At 36.7% G+C, this 21884-nt stretch overlaps 1 protein-coding gene across 1 annotated transcript in view; it reads left to right on the forward strand.

The window, feature by feature from the left end:
* The window catches only part of HSF5 (heat shock transcription factor 5), a 45310-nt gene that overhangs the window by 8102 nt on the left and 15324 nt on the right, over positions 1-21884 (forward strand). Inside the window, exons 3-5 of the mRNA XM_072779832.1 lie at positions 10193-10290; positions 12634-13155; positions 15783-15960. Of these exons, the coding sequence (XP_072635933.1) occupies positions 10193-10290; positions 12634-13155; positions 15783-15960 (798 nt within the window). The remainder of the gene's footprint in view (positions 1-10192; positions 10291-12633; positions 13156-15782; positions 15961-21884) is intronic.

Raw genomic sequence — 21884 nt, forward strand, 5'->3', positions numbered from 1 at the left:
CTCTGCTTGTGTCTCTGCCTACCCCCCTCTATGAATAAATAAATAAAATCTTTAAAAAATTTATATTCTTTTAGTAAAAACTCGATGGTATGTTTTGACAGTGCAGTCCCTGCAGTGTTAATCCCAGCCAACAGAACTGCGGAGTAGCAGAGAGAACCTGACCATGACAATTGACCTAGACCTCAGCCAAGGGGCATTGGAGATATACTGTAAATCTCAAGCCACTGATCAGAAATCCTTATGATAGTGACCCTCTGTTTAGCTTCTTGGGGGAAGAGAGTGTCTTTTGGGAGGGGTGCAGTTTTGCAAGATAATAGCCTTAGCTTTCCATTCAAATGTTATTTTCAATTTTGCAGGAGCACCATATAGTCATGGTGTGTTTCATCATGCAGAGTGCTTTAATACTGAGTGACAAAATGGGGCAATGGAAATAAGACAAGGGTCAAGGCTTTCAGAAAAGACCAGAGAGAGAAGAAAGAGGGCATTCCTGTGTTAAGACCCTAGGAATAGGGGATCCCTGGGTGGCTCAGCGGTTTAGAGCCTGCCTTTGGCCCAGGGCATGATCCTGGAGACCAGGGGTTAAGTCCCACATCAGGCTCCCTGCATGGAACCTGTTTCTCCTTCTGCCTGTGTCTCTGCCTCTCTCTCTCTCTCTCTGTTTGTCTCTCAGGAATAAATAAATAAAATCTTAAAAAAAAGACGCTAGGAATATTAATTTTCTCAAATATGTAGATCTGGAAGCTATCTCTAATGGTATTTTGTTAGACCATTTCTCCCTGGCAGGAGGAAATTAAAAGCTAAAATAAGTGGAAGGAATGTAAATTCAATAAGGGAATAAAATAACGTGTTGACTTTTACAAGTTATAAATCTGGTAACTTGTTTGTAAAAGGACTCACTATTTTCTAGCTGTAATATCCAACTGTATTCTCTTATTGACTTACTGCATTCTACCTAAATATAGCAGTAAAAGGGATTGCTTTATTTTCCCAAAATATTTAATATTAAAATAATAAGAGTTTTTTTTTTTAAGATTTTTATTTATTTATTCTTGAGAGAGAGAGAGAAAGTCAGTCACAGACACAGGCAGAGGGAGAAGCAGGCTCCATCCTGGGAGCCCGACGTGGGACTCGATCGATCCCAGGTCTCCAGGATCATGCCCCGGGCCAAAGGCAGGCGCTAAACCGCTGAGCTACCCCGGGATCCCATGTTAGAAGTTTTAGATCTTGGGATGCCTGGGTGGCTCAGCGGTTAAGCCTCTGCCTTCAGCTCAGGGTGTGATTCTGGGGTCCCAGGATCAAGTCTCACATCGGGCTCCCTGCGTGGAGCCTGCTTCTCCCTCTGCCTGTGTCTGCCTTTCTCTTTCTGTGTCTCTCATGAATAAATAAATAAAATCTTTAAAAAGTTTTAGATCTTATGTATAGTGACAAATAAGGTCAGATTTTTATTAATGAATAGTTTAATTCAACATTATAATAAGCAGGTTAGACATTAATATCTAGATTATAATTTCAGCTATATTCTAGGTACGCATAGAATGTATATACACATATATAGAGAGAGTCTGTGTCTTCCTTATACTTGCTTTACATTCTGTAGCCCATCAAGATAATACCCCTATCTCCCTTCCTTTAACCAGTAAGTGTTTCTCTTTTCTAAACTTCCTCCAAAACCCCCTCCTCAAACAACTAGACTCAAGCTTCTGGGGAGTTTGTTTGTTTGTTTGTTTAGCTTCTGGGGAGTTTAAATTTGGAACGACTGCAGCAAGAGGGTTGTAGAAATGTGCTTGACCTTCTAGTTTGTAATTTTGGAGGCATTTTCCTACGGACATATTAAATATGGTGGTTAGGTTCTGTATTAGTATTAGTTGTACACTTATTGCTGTACAGGTAGCTGTAATCTGATTTAGGAGCCAAATTAACCTATATGATGTTTTTTTTTTTTTTTAAAGATTTATTTATTTATTTATTTATTTATTCATGAGAGACACGCACACACAGAGAGAGAGAGAGAGGCACAGACACAGGCAGAGGGAGAAGCAAGCTCCATGCAGGGAGCGCAGTGCAGGACTTGATCCTGGGTCTCCAGAACCACATCCTGGGCTGCTCTGTAATGTTGTTTCTATGGGAAAATGTATTTCAAGTCCCAGATAATCCTCTTAGAAACACTTGGTTCTAAATTTTATGAGAAGCACTTATGTATTACATACCAGAAAATACTACAAGTAGTATTTATAGAAATACTACTTGTTTAATTATTATGATTTAGGGTATGTTATTTTTAAAATATTTTATGTTAGCTTGGATGTAAAATTATAAATTAAAAAGTGTTTCCAAGAGTTCAAGGTAAGGACTAGCAAAGAGATATTCAAAGAACAAATAAGTACTGCTGATGTTTTGAAAGCTTACAGGGCATGTGATATAGAATCATGTTTATCTTTATTTTTGTTTTTTCGTCTTTAATAGAGATAATTGAAATGACTATAACACTTCTGAGGTTGTAAGAATAAGAAATGTCATGATCTCATGATGATTATCAAATACATAGAGTGGGTCTATGATATTCTGTAATAACCAAAACTTCTTTGAACATTCTGAAGTACTATATAAGTAAAAGGTTGTGTTGTTAAATACAAAAGACTTGCTTTGGAAAAGAAAGTGGCATAAAAATACTGTAGAAGTATTTGATTGTTCCAAATTTTAGGTGAAGGAAGCAAAAAATGAGCAATTTAACCAATATTTAGCAAGTATCTGTTTATGAAGCACATTACAAATGACTTTTCCAAAGCTAAATGGAGTATCACTCCCAGGGGCAGGATAATAATCACTCCCAAATCCAGCTTTTAAAGTAATATTGAAGTAACTAATTTTGGAATAATGGTCATCTAATCCTTTTGGAGAATTGGAGGTTTGGATCAAATTCTAGTAAACAGCAGCACTTGACTTCATTTAAAAATTATATTGATAGCAAATTTGGATCTGGTCTTCAGATAGTCTAACCAGTAAATTTTGAATGTTATGTAATATTTTATAAATTAATTTCTCTAGTAAAGCCAAAGATTGAGACTGGAAAATTGTTGTGAGATTGACTCATAAAATGACTCCTCTGAATCCTTGCTTACATTTGTCATTCCTCTCTTGAAGCGCATATTTTCTTTGCCTAGCACACTACGTGTTTTCCACTCTTACCACTCCTTTAAAGACAGCATGTTTTAGATCCAGTATTGATTGACTCTTTTTAGTCTTGCTTTATCTTGGGTTCATTTTTCCCCTCTCTGATGTTAATTATGTAGCAGTCATTATGGCCAAGCATTGTTCTGAGAATTCTCAAGTATCAATTCATTTAATTCTCACAACAACCTTCCAAGATTAGAAATGTAATTATCCTCATTTTATAGATTAGGGAATTGAAACATGACTAGTCAGAGGAAAGCTGAGGAATGAACCCAGGCAAATTGACTGAAGAGTCCATTCTTTTGGCCATTGTGCTCTGCTACCTGCCTGCCTCTTATAACAGAGAGGGCTCTTTGTTTTATCTTTTGAGGTACTCTTTCCTGGTATGTCTCTTCCTAGGGTAAGTTACTCCCAGATAGGATAGATAACAGAAAATGACTGCGAGACCCACCCTTCTACTGGTGGCAGTGGGATTACCCTGGATTGTTGACTCACCCTACCCAAGCAGTGAGAATGTACTCTCATGGCTAGAGTGGGAAGTCTGGTTTGGGCCTCTGAGGAGTGGGGCTGCCTCTATTTCTGTATAACCCTCTACCTAGTGTAGTGCTCAGCTGTAATGATTCCCTAGTAAGTGGTCTATTGAACGGAATGAAATAATTCTAGTCTCCACTTTGTAGTTAATCATTCAATGTGCTCTTCAGTGGATTATTTCATGACACTCCCCCCTCAATTTCCCTTCCTATAAAGTGGCAATAGTAGTTCAAGTCAGAGATTCAGTGAATTTAATGTTTGTGAATAGGCTTTATAAAATTGAAAACACTATTTACATGGAAAGGATAAAGTATTTTAAAAGCTGTCTTTAGGGGATCCCTGGGTGGCTCAGCGGTTTGGCGCCTGCCTTTGGCCCAGGGCGTGATCCTGGAGTCCCAGGATCAAGTCCCGGGATCAAGTCCCGCGTCGGGCTCCTGGCATGGAGCCTGCTTCTCCCTCTGCCTGTGTCCCTGCGTCTCTCTCTCTCTCTCTCTCTCTCTCTCTCTCTCTCGCTCTCCTAAATAAATAAATAAAACCTTAAAAAAAAAAAAAAAGCTGTCTTTAAATTGGACCTACATAGGGGAATCCCTGGGTGGCTCAGCGGGGAATTCCCCTACATAGGGGAATCCCTGGGTGGCTCAGCGCCTGCCTTCAGCCCAGGGTGTGATTCTGGAGTCCCAGGATCGAGTCCCACATTGGGCTCCCTGCATGGAGCCTGCTTCTTCCTCTGCCTGTGTCTTTGCCTCTCTCTCTCTCTCTCTCTCTCTGCCTCTCATGAATAAATAAATAAATCTTTTTTAAAAAATGTATTTATTTATGATAGTCACAGAGAGACAGAGAGAGAGAGAGAGAGGCAGAGACACAGGCAGAGGGAAAAGCAGGCTCCACGCACCGGGAGCCCGATGTGGGACTCGATCCCGGGTCTCCAGGATCGCGCCCTGGGCCAAAGACAGGCGCCAAACCGCTGCGCCACCCAGGTATCCCAAATAAATAAAATCTTAAAAAAAATAAATTGGACCTACATAGTAACATCTGAAAGTCTAAATACAGTGATTTGTAAGAATATACAACTTCTGTAAGATACATATGCATTTATTTTTTATTGAAAAGTATATATATCATTTTTAAAAATTATTCTTACTTGAATCTTGGGCAAAAAGAATTGCTTATTATTGTGGATTTTGTTGTTGTTGTTATTTTAAGTAGGTTCCATGCCCAGCGTGGAGCTCCATGTGGAGCTTGAACTCACAACCCTGGGATCAAGATCTGAGCTGAGATCAGGAGTCAGATGGTTAACTGACTGAGCAACCCAGGAGAGCCCCTTTACTGTTTTAAAGTACATTTGGATTCTAAAGATTCTATTTTAGGCTTTTAATTCTATATAGTGTTCATAAACAAATACAGAACCTGGAGTTATAAGAGCTCTCCAATGTTGCTGTTCTTGTGCTCAGATAGCCTCTATTGTTAGTTTCTTTGAAAAGGCCTGATTTTGTTCTTATGGAAGGAGGGACTTGGCATAAATACTCCAGGAGTTTTCTTTAGCTATCAGAAGAAACCAAGCAAAAGCACAATTATATTTGCCTTTCTTTTTATTGAGGTAAAATATAAGTAACAAAGTTTACCATTTTAACCATTTTTACGTCTACAGTTCTGTGGATTTAAATACATTTACATTATCGTACTAGCATTACCACCTTCCATCTCTAGAACTTTTTCATCTTCCCCAACTGAGACTCTATACCCATTGAACACCAGCTTCACATTCCCCTCTCCCCCTGGCTCCTGGCAACCACCATTTTGCTTTCTGTCTCTATGAATCGACAACTCTCTGAAACTCATATAAGAGGAGTCATAAAGTATTTGCCCTTTTGTGATTGGCTTAATTCATTAAGCATACTGTTTTTAAGGTTCATTGGAACTATAGCATGGGTCAAAATTTCCTTATTTTTTAATGCTGAATAATTTTCCATTTTATGTACCACATTTTGTTTATCCATTCATCTGTTGATAGAAACTGGGTTGCTTCCACCTTTTGGCTATTGCGAACAATGCTGCTGTGAACATGGATGCACAAATATATATATTTGAGTGCCTATTTTCACTTTTTTGGGGTATATTCCCAGAAGACCTTTACCTTACTACAAGTGAGAAAGTGTTGGGGTTCTAGATGTATAGTAATTTATCTTGAAGTTAAATATACTATTAGGATGTTTTTCCTGTTGAGCATTTATATTGGGCATTTTCTCACCGTTGACACTGTACTATTCCAGAGTAGATTCAAGTCAAAAACATTTTAATTCTATATTTGAATTACCTCCATAGGATAAAAGAGTATGTACTTGTTTCTTGTTTTCCTAACCCATAGTGGGAATGAAAATTTTTGCTGTTAAGATAATTTTTAGTACTCCTCGATTTTTTTAATTACCAGAATTGTTTACAAAAAATGTCATTAGCTCTTATATTTACATTTGAGATAGAATTCTGTCCATTATTACCAGTTTTTCATTCTACATGCAGTTTATGCCTTAAATGACTACTACCCTCAGGAAGACCATGGAAGATCTCTATGCAGATGAATGTGCCTTAGAATATAGTGATAAACTGAGTTTTATAAATGCCATTGCTTTCACAATGCTTTCATAATATACACTAGCTTAATTTGTCATGTATTAAAGCACAGAGTTGCATTTCTAGAGTTGTTTTTCATATTTAGCAAACTTACTAGTATCTTACTTTGTTCTATTTTGTTGACTATACAAAGTAGGGCTGCACTGGTGAGGAAATAGCCATTGAAGAATCTTTTTGGATTATCTATTCATGTCCCCCTTTGCAGGTAGCTTTCCACTTTCCATTTGTTACTGGACACTTAAAAGGATATTCACATTTTGCTATTTCTTTAGATACCAGTATGGTCAGCTATATTAATATACTCTCTGTTGCATATTTTACTTTATCCAAGAAATTTACTTTAAAGTACACTTTTACAGGTATTTAAAATGTGTAAGCAATGGAATCAGAACAATATTAAGAAAAATAAACCTAGCACTTTTTGTTGATTTATTTGTAATGAAATACTATTTCATGGTACCCTGAGGAGTGAAAACCTACACCTCCTGACTGAAATCTTTTCCTGCCACTAGGGGGCTAGGTTTTCCTTAGCTGTTAAAACTAGAAAAATGTCCTGTTTTTTTTCAGTTTGAGCATACACAGCAGACCCCTCCTTGATGTTTTCCTTTTTGGGTTTAAGTTCTTTCCGGGATATTTATGCTTTCAAATATTCTGGGAGATCAAATTCAAATCCAAAACACTGAAATTGTATATCTGAATAATCTCCAGAGGTTTTTTTTTAATAAATTTATTTTTTATTGGTGTTCAATTTACCAACATACAGAATAACACCCAGTGCTCATCCCGTCAAGTGCCCCCCTTAGTGCCCATCACCCATTCGCCCCCACCTCCCGCCCTCCTCCCCTTCCACCACCCCTAGTTCGTTTCCCAGAGTTAGGAGTCTTTATGTTCTGTCTTCCTTTCTGATATTTCCCACACATTTCTTCTTCCTTCCCTTCTATTCCCTTTCACTATTATTTATATTCCCCAAATGAATGAGAACGTATAATGTTTGTTCTTCTCCGATTGACTTACTTCACTCAGCATAATACCCTCCAGTTCCATCCACGTTGAAGCAAATGGTGGGTATTTGTCATTTCTAATGGCTGAGTAATATTCCATTGTATACATAAACCACGTCTTCTTTATCCATTCATCTTTCGATGGACACCGAGGCTCCTTCCACATCTGGGGCATCACAATGCCAGATTTCAGGTTGTACTACAAAGCTGTGGTCATCAAGACAGTGTGGTACTGGCACGAAAACAGACACATAGATCAATGGAACAGAATAGAGAACCCAGAAGTGGACCCTGAACTTTATGGTCAACTAATATTCGATAAAGGAGGAAAGACTATCCGTTAGAAGACAGTCTCTTCAATAAATGGTGCTGGGAAAATTGGACATCCACATGCAGAAGAATGAAACTAGACCACTCTCTTTCACCATACACAAAGATAAACTCAAAATGGATGAAATATCTAAATGTGAGACAAGATTCCATCAAAATCCTAGAGGAGAACACAGGCAACAAACACCCTTTTTGAACTCGGCCACAGTAACTTCTTGCAAGATACATCCATGAAGGCAAAAGAAACAAAAGCAAAAATGAACTATTGGGACTTCATCAAGATAAGAAGCTTTTGCACAGCAAAGGATACAGTCAACAAAACTAAAAGACAACCTACAGAATGGGAGAAGATATTTGCAAATGACGTATCAGATAAAGGGCTAGTTTCCAAGATCTATAAAGAACTTATTAACCTCAACACCAAAGAAACAATCCAATCATGAAATGGGCAAAAGACGTGAACAGAAATCTCACAGAGGAAGACATAGACATGGCCAACACGCACATGAAAAAATGCTGCGCATCACTTGCCATCAGGGAAATACAAATCAAAACCACAATGAGATACCACCTCACACCAGTGAGAATGGGGAGAATTAACAAGGCAGGAAACCACAAATGTTGGAGAGGATGCAGAGAAAAGGGAACCCTCTTACACTGTTGGTGGGAATGTGAACTGGTGCAGCCACTCTGGAAAATTTTAACTCAAAGAGTTAAAAATAGACCTGCCCTACGACCCAGCAATTGCACTGTTGGGGATTTACCCCAAAGATACAGATACAATGAAACACCGGGACACCTGCACCCCGATGTTTATAGCAGCAATGTCCACAATAGCCAAACTGTGGAAGGAGCCTCGGTGTCCATCGAAAGATGAATGGATAAATCTCCAGAGGCTAAAGTGTAAAAACTTGCTTATTACCCTAACCTATTTTGGAAGTTGTAAGAGCCTTTGTGGCCGTCTTAGTAATGTCTGGCTTTTTAAATCACTGGAATTGTTAAAATGATGTAAGTCAGAAAATATCAATCCTTACATGTGTATCTACAGTAGAATTCTGTCCATTATTTCAAATTTTTACTTCCATATGCAAAATTTAATGGCTTAAATTGCACATATTAGAAAAAATTATTTCTAGTATACCTTTGTGAACTGACATTTTAAAAATCAGTAGTCAATAGACAAACATTGCAATAAATTTTTACAGTTCTTAGGCTAATTTACTTTCAAAGATTACAGATTAAGATTGTTTAGTAATTTTATTAGCATACACAAAATATGAAAAATGTGGATATAGAAAGTTGTCACCTTATGATAAAGACAACTTAAAAATATTAATCAAGTGGTGTTCCAGTAAAATTAAAATGTTACATTTTAGGAAAAGGGATGGTTAGGGAAGTATTGTACATTAAAGAGCATGTGCTTTAAAGTTTGATTGCTGTCACTGTCACTATTAGCTTTTTGACTTTTAGCAAATTATTTAACATCTCTGAGCTTTAGTTTCCTTATTTTTGTAAAGTAATGTTAATACCTCATTCAATTGTTGTTTGGATTAAATGAAGCAATATATGTAAAGCACCTAGTACTGTGCCTGGTAGGTGCTCAATAAATGTCATCCTCTGTTTAATCCAAAGGTGTGATGTGTTATAACTGATTCTCATTCGTTCTGGAGAGTCTCTCTCTGGAAAAGAGGAGACTCAACCTATTATTAAGACTGCATCTGTAAGTATAACTATCCCAGTACAAAGAGTTAATCTTTTCATGGTATCCTAACTATAAAGAGAAAGCTTGGAAACTAACTTCTTTAGTTAAAATAATACCAGCATTAGCTATTCGTTTTTTGATTGCCTACTCTATGCCAGTACTATTCTAAGTGCTTTATGCATATTAACTCATTCATTCCTCACAACAAACATAGTAGGGCACGTACTATTATTACCCCTATTTTTTTAAGATGCAGAAACTGATGCCCAAAGAGATTAACCTTGCTCAAGTTTGTATGGCTATTAAAATTTTGGAGCTGGGCTCCAAAGCCAAACAGTCTGGCTCTTGGATTCAAATTCTTAACCATTTGTTTAGATAGTTAAAGCATTTTTGTCTGGATTTTTACTAGATGCATTGTATAATGGTAGGACTATTTGTAGAGTATTTCACTTATCCTTAAAACACACCCTCCTCCAAATGTTTATTATTAAATTAATTGAAACAGTTATTTTGGGATTCCAAATATGTTCTGATATTTTCAGTAAAAATGAAATTTCAATAAGAATAAATGGTTAGAAAAGGTAACAAAATGTTTAGTGCTAAGGAAATCATTTAGAAAAGTAGACATGACCCTTTAAAATGATTTTTATATTAGTTTATTACCATGTTGTTTTCAACAAATAATAGCACTAATTGTACTAAATATAATTTTGTTGCATCCACAAAGGAAAACTTTTGGAATTTTTCCAAGTTGAAAGAGGGGAGTGCCTTAAATGCTACTAGAGGTTAATTTTGATTGATGATTTTTCTCTGTTTGAATTTGTCCCAGCTGTGCTACAGTGCTGTTCTCCTTCTACCCACATGGATGCTCTAAGTAGTTGTGTCACTCCCACTGCCTCTTCCTATGCACACTGCAACTACTTCCAGGTAAGATTCTTGGAACAATGGACACATTCTCTGTACTTCACGTGGAATATTATCGACCTTGCACAGTTTTAAAGTGTAATTTTATCTTAATGAGTAGCCAGAGGTAAGCTGTGGATTATGGCTTCAGTTTTCTGAGTTCTAAAAAAAAAAAAAAAAATTTTGGCGGGGGGAGTTGTTATATCTGAATATTCTAGGCCTGCACTGTCCAAAACAGTAGGCACTAGCTACATGTGGCTATTTAAATTAGTTAAAATAAAATAAGATATAAAATTCATTTGAGTGCTCAAAGTCTCATCAGGCTAGTGGCTACCAATTTGTCCAGCACAGATAGCATTTTCATCATATCTGAAAGTTAGTTTGAGCATTGCTGGTCTAGGCTCTTCTATGGTAAAATGAATATCAGATAAACTTTAAAAGTATATAAGTTACCAAATGACAGTTTCTTCTAAGATGATACAGATAATTACTTTTTTTAATGAAAGGAAAAAATGAAATAAAAAATGAGACATTTAAGTGGTGATTCCTTTTTGCCCCCATATTGTAAATACTATACTTCAGTTATTTTCTCATTATTATTGGGAAGTGAGTGGGTTGATTTAAATGTTTTGGACTGCTACTTCTAGGATAAGATTAAATTCCATGCTTTGGGGGATCCCTGGGTGGCTCCCTGCATGGAGCCTGATGTGGGACTTGATCCCAGGACTCTAGGATCATGCCCTGGGCCAAAGGCAGGCACTAAACCGCTGAGCCACCCAGGTGTCCCAATAGCTTCTATTTCTAAGAGAATATCTTACTAGTGGCATTCCAGTACTGAAAGGAATATTCCTTTTTTTTTTTTTGAGAAAATTACATGGGAAGTCAAATTATAATCCAACTGGTGTTTGAAGAGTGTAGAATCAGATCAAAGGGACTTAGTTGGACATTTTTAATAGCAGGTGCCATCAAGCATGATAGTCCAATCTGTTCATCTTCACCATAGGGATGTATCTGTCCCACAAATTAGAAGCTCTTGTTTGGGGATCCAGATACTCTATTCCTTGGATCATACTGGAGATACTCTGACGGTGCTTATGTCTTGATTATGTTTTAAATAAATTATTTAACATATCTTTAAAGAACCTTTTCTTATTTAGGACAATACATGTTTCTTACAGGAAAATAGAGATAGGTAGACATAGCATTTTTAAAATGAAAAAAATAGAACATATTTTAGGTGTCATTCTGGAAATAAATGCAATTGGTTTAGTTGGATCATAGATACTGGTGAGAGTGTGCATGAATGATCATTATAGTGTAATGGTTAAGAGCAAGAGCTCTTCAATCAGGCAACCTGTGCTTAAAACCTGGGTCTGTCAGTTATTTCATTGTGACTTTGGTAAATTACAGAGTTTCTCTGAACTTCAATTTCATCATTTGGAAATGGAGATGATCACATTATAAACCTCTTGAGAGGATCAAATGGAATAATATATATAAAGTACTTTGCATGTACTTGGCATTTAGTAAGAACTCAATAAATGGTGCTATTGGCTATAGTAAAGTGGCTTGATGCTTAAACTATTTAAATTTACATTATTTGGCATAATGTGCTTCAAATAATTGACACATTCTTTGTAGTGTATTTGGCAGCATCAACCCATTACATGCTTTATTTAATTATTACTCTTCAGTATTTTATGTTCATTGCTTGAGATTATCACCAAACATGTAATTGAATGCCTACTCTGTGCAAAGAACTATGTATAATACATCTTAAAGATATAAAGAATACATCTAAAAGTGACAGCTTTTAAAAAATCTGTTGTTTTATTATTAAAAATAAACAATCTCAGGAACCAAAGGACATTCGATATTCCATCCATTTTTCCCCAGATCATTTGGAACAGAATATCAGTACCTCCCCCTGAATCTGTAGAAGCATTGGTGGACTTGTGAGCATCCTGTGTTTGAAATTTCCTTACTACATTCCTAAAATAGCATATGATAGATATAAGTGATGTTTTTGTTTGTCAACTTTTATGGGAGAATTAGGTATATAGACATCAGCAAATAGGCATTTCGGTACTATAGTGTTTTGATTTTGTATACTTTAAGCCTGAGAATTATTGGTCCTTTCCAGTATTAAATTTAGGATAGTAGTTGACATATATTAGTTGCTAAGTAAATGTTAACAATAGAATTGAAGCTACCATTGCTGAATAGTTGATTGGTGTTCAAGTTTTCTTAGCTGTAGTTAAAATTTAATCTATTTGTTTAACATTTGTCAGCCTAAACCTTGTTGCTTTCCTCCTTAATCTCATATTCAATTTTCTATCCAAACAGTCCTATTTTCTCTTTTCCCAGAATCCTCCAATGCAATCCTCCTATCCAGTTGAATTTCTGCCTTCTAATTGGCCTTGCAGTGCTACTGATGAAAATAAAAAGACAGAAGTAAACCTAGAGGCTGTTTTTCAGATAGTAGATGAATTGCATTCCTCCCCTAAATTGGAGATGGTGAAGGTGGAGCCTGTTGAGAATCAGTGCCCAACATCTCAGTCTAACAGAGGCCAACATATCCTAGCTAATTCAAACAACAGCAGTGCATCTTCCACAAGTCAGGCTAGCCAGCTGGAGCAACTTACTCCTGTAGGCTCAGATATTACATCTTTTGTAGTCGGAACAGAACAAGCAATTAACTGCTCTCTACCACAGTCACCTGAGTACATCTATACCATCCACACAGCTCAGCCTGTTGAAAATACTACAATGCAGGAATCTGCAGCCGTCCAACAAGCTCATGTCAAACTGAAGGAGCAGCTAAGTCATAATCCATCTCCATCTTCAGTAGTGTTTGTGCAGGAAGGGCTACCATTCAGCACACATCAGGTAAGTCAAAGAAAAAGTCCTAAAAGCTCAAAGTACCTACTGCTTCTTGCTAAAGACCATTTTAGTGAAGAGTTTGTCCACATTTTATTTGGATTTATTAACAGTTCATTATGCTTTTTTTTTTTAAGCTTTATTTACTTGAGAGAGAGCATGAGCACGAGGTGGGGGTGGGGTGGGGCGCAGAGGGACGCTGAGCATGGAGCTGACGTGGGGCTCGATTCCGGGACCCTGCCATCATGACCTTAAGCCAAAGTCAGATGCTTAACTGACTGAGCTACCCAGGTGCTCCCATTTTGCTTTCTAGAAGGATCATGTCCCAGTGATTCTGCACAAAAAATTCAGAAAGAGGTAACCGTAAGCCCCAGACATCTTCTTACTATGTTACAGTCTGAAGTCAACCTCTAGACAGGCAGTCTGAGCATTTTGATATAAAACTTATTCATGTTAAATGCATCCCTCGAGTTTTGTTTCCTTTCTCAATATGGATGGACTAGGTGTGCCTAGCTGATTAAAAATCCACTACTCAGGGCAGCCTGGGTGGCTCAGCGGTTTGGTGCCTGCCTTCGGCCCAGGGCATGATCCTGGAGACCTGGGATCGAGTCCCACGTCGGGCTCCCTGCGTGGAGCCTGCTTCTCCCTCTGCCTGAGTCTCTGCCTCTCTCTTTCTATGTCTCTCATGAATAAATAAATAAAATCTTAAAAAAAAATCCACTACTCAGAAAGGATGGTTTATCTGGCAAATAATATCAGGACTTTCCTAGCCATTTCTAGCTTGGAGGTAAGGAGATGGTTAGAGGTCTTTTTATACTTTCTTACAGCATTATTTGAATTCTCTTTTGACTTATGAGCATACTGTGTTTGAATTTCACTACTAATATCTACATTATTTTTGTTGTTCTCTACATTCTTAAAGCAGAATTCAGACTCTAGTTTGAGAGATATATTCTGAAGGTAGACGCAAATTCCTTTATTGCTGCTGGTTTATGACCAGAAAATGGATAAAGTTTGATTCTAAATAAAAAGTACATCTAAATTAAGATCACTTTTTGTGAATTAAGTTAGATTTTCCTATTTTTATTTTTTTCTTGATCTTAGGCTTCTATATGTATGTGTGTGTGTATATATATATATATTTTTTAATTTTGGGGTTTTTTACTCTAATGGAACTGAAAATATCACTGTTAGATTCCCAAGATAACTTTCTGACAGTTGTGTTTTTTTAATGCATTCTTTTTTAGCTCTAATTTTAGATCCAAGTGTCTTAAGGGTATCAATCAACCCATTATCCTTTTTCAAGACCAACTGTTAAGACCTAGTATATCATGATTAAAATAATATTATAAATACTATAAATTCAGACCAAAGATAGGCCCATTGTGTTTCAGATATGATTGTGAAAAGAACATAAAATTTGTCTTTGTTCCTTCATAGTCACATCCAAAATACTTGATTTCATACCTTAAAATTGCATTCACATAATTACTTTCAAGATCTTTAAAAAATATATTTGAACATCAGAGCTTTTATTTTTTAAGTCTTTTAAAAAGATTTTATTTGTTGGAAAGAGTGAGCAAGAGCGAGCAGGAGTGGAGGTGGGGGCTGTGGAGGGACTTAGAGGGAGAAACTGAGCAGGGAGCCCAATGTGGGGCTTAATCCCAGGACCCTGGGATCATGACCTGAGCTGAAGGCAGATGCTTAATCTACTGAGCCCCCTAGGTGCCCCTGAACATCAGAGCTTTTTATTTTATTTTATTTTATTTTATTTTATTAAGATTTTATTTATTTATTCATGAGACAAGGAGAGAGAAAGGCAGAGATACAGGCAGAGGAAGAAGCAGGCTCCATGCAAGGAGCCCAATGCGGGACTTGATCCCAGGACCCCAGGATCACGCCCTGGGCTGAAGGCAGGCACTAAACCGCTGAGCCACCCAGGCGTCCCAACATCAGAGCTTTTTAAAACCATGTTTTTAACTTTTAGCTTTATTTCATTATATAGTTTTATTTAAAATGAATTCAAAGAAATAAGAGTGTTTCAGAAGTTGGTCACCTTGATGAAGGGATTTGCATTCCAAAGAAAACTTAGGAACTCCAAGAAAGAAACTCCTATCTCATAAGCAGAACAGACCTAGATTTTATAGAGGCTGAAGCTTCTATAATTTTGAAGGCCTCTTTAAGACAAAGAATACAAAATGAGTAAAATTAAGTGTCCTGAGCTCCACTGACCTCACCCAACAGGATTATGCCAATGACCACTTCAATATTACCAACAAGTTGGAAATCTGATGGAAGGGATACCAGAGTGGAAAAAGATAGTGTTCTTAACCAATTGTGTGTGTGCATGTTACAAAAAATAATAATAAGCTTCATGGTTAATCTTCCTCTGGTCATAAGTAAATGTTTAACTCCATATACATTTTAATGGTTTATGCATGGGGAAATATATATTTTACTACTGAATATTCAGATTAGTTCAACAAAATCAAAGGTAGTATCACTCATAAGAATGAAAAGCCTTTTACAGGTATATTTGTTGGATCATGTTTCTGTACTAGATCTCCTCTGATAAAATATAACTTTTAGTAGATATTGGGGTAAATTCAGAATAATGAATGGGTTTAATATTTTAGGTGGATGCCAGTATAAAATGCCAGACCAATCCACCTGAGAATATCTTGCCTTCAGAACAGATGGGATTCCTTATTTCAGAAATGGGGCCTGCTAGCAAGCCTAGTAAAGAAGCAGGTTTATCCACTCCAGCCAGATACAGAGAGCGAAGAAGCAACTCACAGCAAGGAAAGTCCCCTGGTAAGGATTATTGTGCTCTAGAATACTAGAATTAGAACCATGGTGTAGAATTAATAAATGAATGACAGTTTTTTTCTGAGTCTTCATTTTTTATTCACAATTGTACTATACTTATCACATTGCTTTTTTACATAACTGTAATTTTAATTCTATATGTTTTCTTCGTTGTCTTTATAAGGTATATGAAAGTTATTTTCCTAACATTACACGTAAAAATTTGAGTTTTCAAAGAGACAAAACATATTAAGTAAACGCAAAGGAATTTGGGTTGTTTAACTTGGAGAAGGCAAGGATTAAGGGTGATTTAATAAGTGCTTCAGATGCCAAAGACTTTGTAATTATTGATGTACCTGTTCTCTTATTAACAGACTGTAGGGCAAGAGAGAATGTGCTTAAATTGTGGCAGAAAAGAATTAGATGGTCATTAATCACATTATCCTAAGCACATTATAAAGATAGTATAAAGTGTGACTTTGTATCAGTGGGATCATTTTTCTTGTGGTTTGTGGGAACCCAGAATTAATGATTGCTTTAAGCACATAGAGTTGGTTCTACTGTTTCATTCATTCATTTATTTTAATTTTTTTAGGCAGTAGAGGGAGTGTACTCAAATGGAGAGGAGAGGGACAAAGGAAGAAAAACATTTTTTTTAAAAGATTTATTTATTTGAGAGAGAGAGAGAGAGAGCACATGCACATGAGCAGGAGGGCCAGAGGGAGAAAGAATCTTAAACAGACTCCATGCTGAAAGCAGAACCCAATGCGGGGCTCTACCTCACCACCGCTAGATCACGACCTGAGCCAAATCCAGGAGTCGGACATTTAATAGACTATGCCAGAGGGAGAGAATCTTAAGTAAGCTCTATACTCAGCATGAACCCTGCTCAGGGCTTCAGTCTCATGATCCTGAGACCATGACCTGAGCTGAAAGCAAGAGTCAGATGCTTAACTCAGTCACTTGGGTGACTGAACTACCCAAGTGCCCCTGTACTACTGTTTCTAAGGCAATTGGACAAAACCATTTTCAAAGAAAATAGTAACATCTAATAAAACATGTTTCTTTATGTGATCCAAAAACAAGTCATCAAAGTCTACAGTGGCCAACTTTAATAATCTCAAATTATATATGTGTCAGAAGCATGCAATCCAGATAGAATTAATCAGGTCAGACAATCATTTTAGATTATAAAAAATGGAAAAATATTGAGAAATTCTGTGAGAATTTCTCCAAAAAGTAAACTAATAGTGATATCAAGATCTTGCTTAGACTCATAGGATTCTTGCTGCAAAACACCTTTTAGATGAACTATCTTGCTCACTCATTTATTAAACTTATCTTGTACTGTCACTTTTAGTTGAATAGATGGTCCAATCATGATGAAAGATTAAGATTTCTCACCACTGAAAATGTTTAAAACAATGGCATAGAATTTGAAGGTGGTTTATAAAAGGACAGTAACTAAATACTTAATGCATACCCATTTTTATGCCATAAACAAGGAAAGTGGTATTGTCATCACTTTAAAGATTGGGAAACTTAGGCTGGGAGAGGATAAGTAAGTTGTTCACAAATATAAGGTCACACGTTAATTAACGTACTTAGTATCCTACTCACAGTTATTCTGTTGATTGTATTATTGGATACACAAAACTTTTAAGTTTCACGTAGTCTTTCTTATTTATTTATTTATTTATTTATTTATTTATGTATTTATTTGTTTATTGGGTAGTTTTGTTTTTTGTTATTTCAGGTTTTTTTGTTTTGTTTTGTTTTGCTTTTGTTGCCTGTGCTTTTGGTGTACTCTCCAAGAAATCATTGCCAAGTCCAATGTCACAAAGTTTTTCTCTATGTTTTCTTCTAGGAGTTTTATAGTTTAGGTCTTACATCTAGGCCATTAGTCCCTTTTGAGTTAATTTTTGTATATGATGTAAGATAGGGTCCAACTTCATTTTTTTGCATGTGGATATACAGTTTTCCTAGTACCATTTGTTGAAGAGATTGTCTTTTCCCCATTGAGTGGCGTTAGCATCTTAGTGGAAGATCATCTGGACCATATAAGTGAGCATTTGCTTCTGGTCTCCCTGTTCTAGACCATTGGTCTATTTGTGTGTATGCTAGTACCATGTGATCTGTTTAACCTCTCAATTCTGGCCTTGTCGCACAAAACCAGCCTGGGTTGTGGAGCCTGGTCTGATGACCCATGAGATTGTGATCTGAGCCAAAACCAAGAGTTGGATGCACAGGTGTCCCTATAGTAGAACAGAGAATACATAGGTGAATGGTTGTGGTGATATTCCAGTAAAGCTCTATTTACAAAAATAGGTGCTAGGAAAAAAAAAATAGGTGCTGGGCCCAATTTAACCCAGAGGTCAGTTTACCACCACCTGAATTAAACTAACAGCTTTTTTTTCTGAACAGTAACAATGGAAACAAGAAAAGGGTAGAATCACATTTTTAATGTATTTTTTTTTAAACTTCTTTTTTTTACATTTTTATTTATTTATGATAGTCACAGAGAGAGAGAGGCAGAGACATAGGCAGAGGAAGAAGCAGGCTCCATACACCGGGAGCCCGACGTGGGATTCGATCCCGGGTCTCCAGGATCACAAAGGCAGGCGCCAACCTGGTCCAAAGGCAGGCGCCAACCCGCTGCACCACCCAGGGATCCCACATTTTTAATATATTGAAAGAAAACTGCAATCCTAGAAGTGTCTACCTAGCAAGAAGATCCTTCAAGAATGATGGGCAGCCCCAGTGGCGCAGTGGTTTAGCGCCGCCTGCAGCCCAGGGTGTGATCCTGGAGACCCGGGATCGAGTCCCACATCAGCTCCCTGCATGGTGCCTGCTTCTCCCTCTGCCTGTGTCTCTGCCTCTCTCTCTCTAGCTGTGTCTCTATGAATAAATAAATAAAATCTTAAAAAAAAAAAGAATGAAGGCAAGGTGATGAAAACACTTTTAGATAAACACAAAATTGAGAGATGTGCCACAGCAGGTCAGCACTAAAGGAAATTGCACAGGGTGTTCTTTGGGTAGAAGGAAACTATGGTAAAGGTATTGATTAATATGGGCTTTGATGAATCAAGAGTACATACTGTAGTTTCTAGGGAAATCACCAACACAATAGAAATAATCCAAAAGAAGGCAGGAAAGGAGGAAGAAAGATAGGAAAATAAAGAACACAAAGAGAAAACAAAAAATGGTGGATCCAGATTCAGCCAGTACAATGATTATATGTAAATGGTCTTAAAACTTTAATTCAAAGGCAGAAATTGCTAGAATGGATGAAAAAGCAAACTCCTATAATAGGCTGGCTATGTAGGTTGAAAGTAAATGGGTGGAAAAAGATACAACATGCAAACAGGAAGTATGAGAAGGCTGGTATGGTTGTTTTTAAATAGATAAAACAGATTTTAAGACAGTATTATTAAGAGGGTCTGTATCATAATGATGAACAGTTCATGACGGAAGCGTATCTATTATAGATGTGTTTTTGTGTAATAAAAGCTTCAAAATATATGAAGCAAGAATTGACAAAAGGAGAAACAGACAATTCCTCAATATAGTAGGATATTTTTTAAAAGATTTATTTATTTTGGATCTTGTGTATTTGGGGGGAGAGGCAAAAGCAGATAATCTTCCAGTTTTAGTGTATGTGCTGCCAAAGTGAGCACAAGGAGAGAATCTTCAAGCAGACTCCCCACTGAGTGTGGAGCCTGGTCTGATGACCCATGAGATTGTGACCTGAGCGAAAACCAAGCTCAACCAACTGAGCCACCCAGGTTTCCCTATAGTAGAATATTTTAACATACTATCTAAGTAATTGATAGAGTAACTACACAAAATATTAGTAAAGACATAGAAGATCTGAGCAACATAATCAGCCACCTTGATCTAATTGGCATTTATAGAACATTGTATCCAACAATTTGAGAATATGCATTATTTTCAAGTGCATGTAGTACATTCACCAAGATAGGTCATATACTGGGCCATAAAACGAGTATCAATAAATTCATAAGCATTAAAATTATACAAAGTGTATTCTCTGAATACAACAATTAAATTAGCAATCAGTAACAATTGAATGCCTGGGTGACATAGTCAGTTAAACATCTGATTCTTGGTTTTAGCTCAGGTTGTGATCTTTGGGTCATGAGATTGAGCCCTGTGTTGGGTTCTGTACTTAGCATGGAGTCTGTTTGAGATTCTGTCTCTCCTCTCCCTTTCTTGCTCATGCTCTCTTCCTCGCTCTAAGATGAATAAATAAATATTGAAAAAAAGATTTATAGTGGCAATAAAGTAGCTAGAAAAACCTCTAACATCTGGAAATATAGTGACAGACATACTTCTAAATAATTTGTAACTCAAAGACAAAATCTCAAGAAAAATTAGAAAATATTTGGAACTGAGTGACAATGAAAATACGTTAGTTTGTGAGATGCATCTAAAACAATGTTAGCATGAAATGTGTAACTTTATTTATTATTATTATTTTTAAAAGATCTTATTAATTTGAGAGAGAGCACAGGCATGGGCAAGGGACAAGCAGACTTCCTGCTGAGCAGGGAGCCTGATGCAGGACTGATCTTAGGCTCCAGGATTATGACCTGAGCTAAAGGCAGACACTTAACTAAGCCACCCAGGCATCCATATTTTTATTTTTTAAAGATTCATTTATTTTAGAAAGACAGAGCACACATGTATATGAGTGGGGGTAGGGGCAGAAGGAGAGAATCTTCAAGCAGACTCCCTACTGAGCATGGAGCCAGATGTGGGGCCTCAGTATCACGACCTATGAGATCATAACCCATGAGATCATGACCTGAGCCAAAACAAAGAGCCAGATGCTTAACTGACTGATCCACCCAGGTGCCCCAAAATGTATAGCTTTAAATGCTAGTATTATAAAAGAACTAAGACCTAAAATCAGTGACCTGAAGTTTCATTATAGGAAACTAGAAAAAGGAGCGCCTGGTGGCTTGGTTAAGTGTCTGCCTTCAGCCCAGGTTGTGGTCCTAGGGTCCTAAGGATCTAGTCCTTGCGTCAAGCTTCCTGATCTGCAGTGAGTCTACCTCTCCCATGCTCATGTTCTCTCTCTCAAATAAATAAAATCTTAAAAAAAAAAAAGAAACTAGAAAAAAAAGAGGAAAGTAAACCCAAAATAAACATGAGGGAGGAAATGATAAAAATAAGAGTAGAAATCAATTAAATAGAAAACAGTTGAGAAAATGAACAAATATAAAACTGGCTCTTTGAAAAGATCAACAAAATTGAGAAACCTCTAGCTAGACTGATCAAGAAAAGAAGAGAACCCAAATCATAACTATCAAGAATGAAAAAGGGATTACCACCTCAGAATTTATGGATATTAAAAGGATAACAATACTGGGGAATAGTCTTACATCAATGAACACGACTTAAATGGAATAAACATATATTTTGAAAAATACTACTTACTAAAATTCATACAATAGCCAGATGAATAATAGTCCTACATCTATTAAGGAAGTTGAATTGGTTATCAAAGACTTTCCTTAAAATTAAGAATCCTCATGATGACTTAAATAGATACAGAGAAGGCACTTGACAAAATTCAGCACTTATTCATAGTAAAAACTCCAAACAAAGTAGGAATAGTAGAAAATTTCTCAAACTGATAAATAGCACCTCTAAAATATATATAACAAAGATCATACTTAATGGTGAAAGACTATATGTGTCAGAGACTGGGAACAATGCAAGGATACCCACTTTTACCACTTGTATTCAGTATTATACTGGTGGGCTTTGTAATAGCAAGAAAAATAAAAGTCATAAAGATTGAAAAGGAAGAAGTAAAAGTATTTGTAGATGATATGATAACTTATGTAAAAAGATCTAGGGAATCTACAAAGCAACTGCTGGAACAAATAAATGAATTTAGC

The sequence above is a fragment of the Canis lupus genome, chromosome 16 (genome assembly GCF_048164855.1).
Source record: "Canis lupus baileyi chromosome 16, mCanLup2.hap1, whole genome shotgun sequence".
NCBI classification, from domain to species: domain Eukaryota; kingdom Metazoa; phylum Chordata; class Mammalia; order Carnivora; family Canidae; genus Canis; species Canis lupus.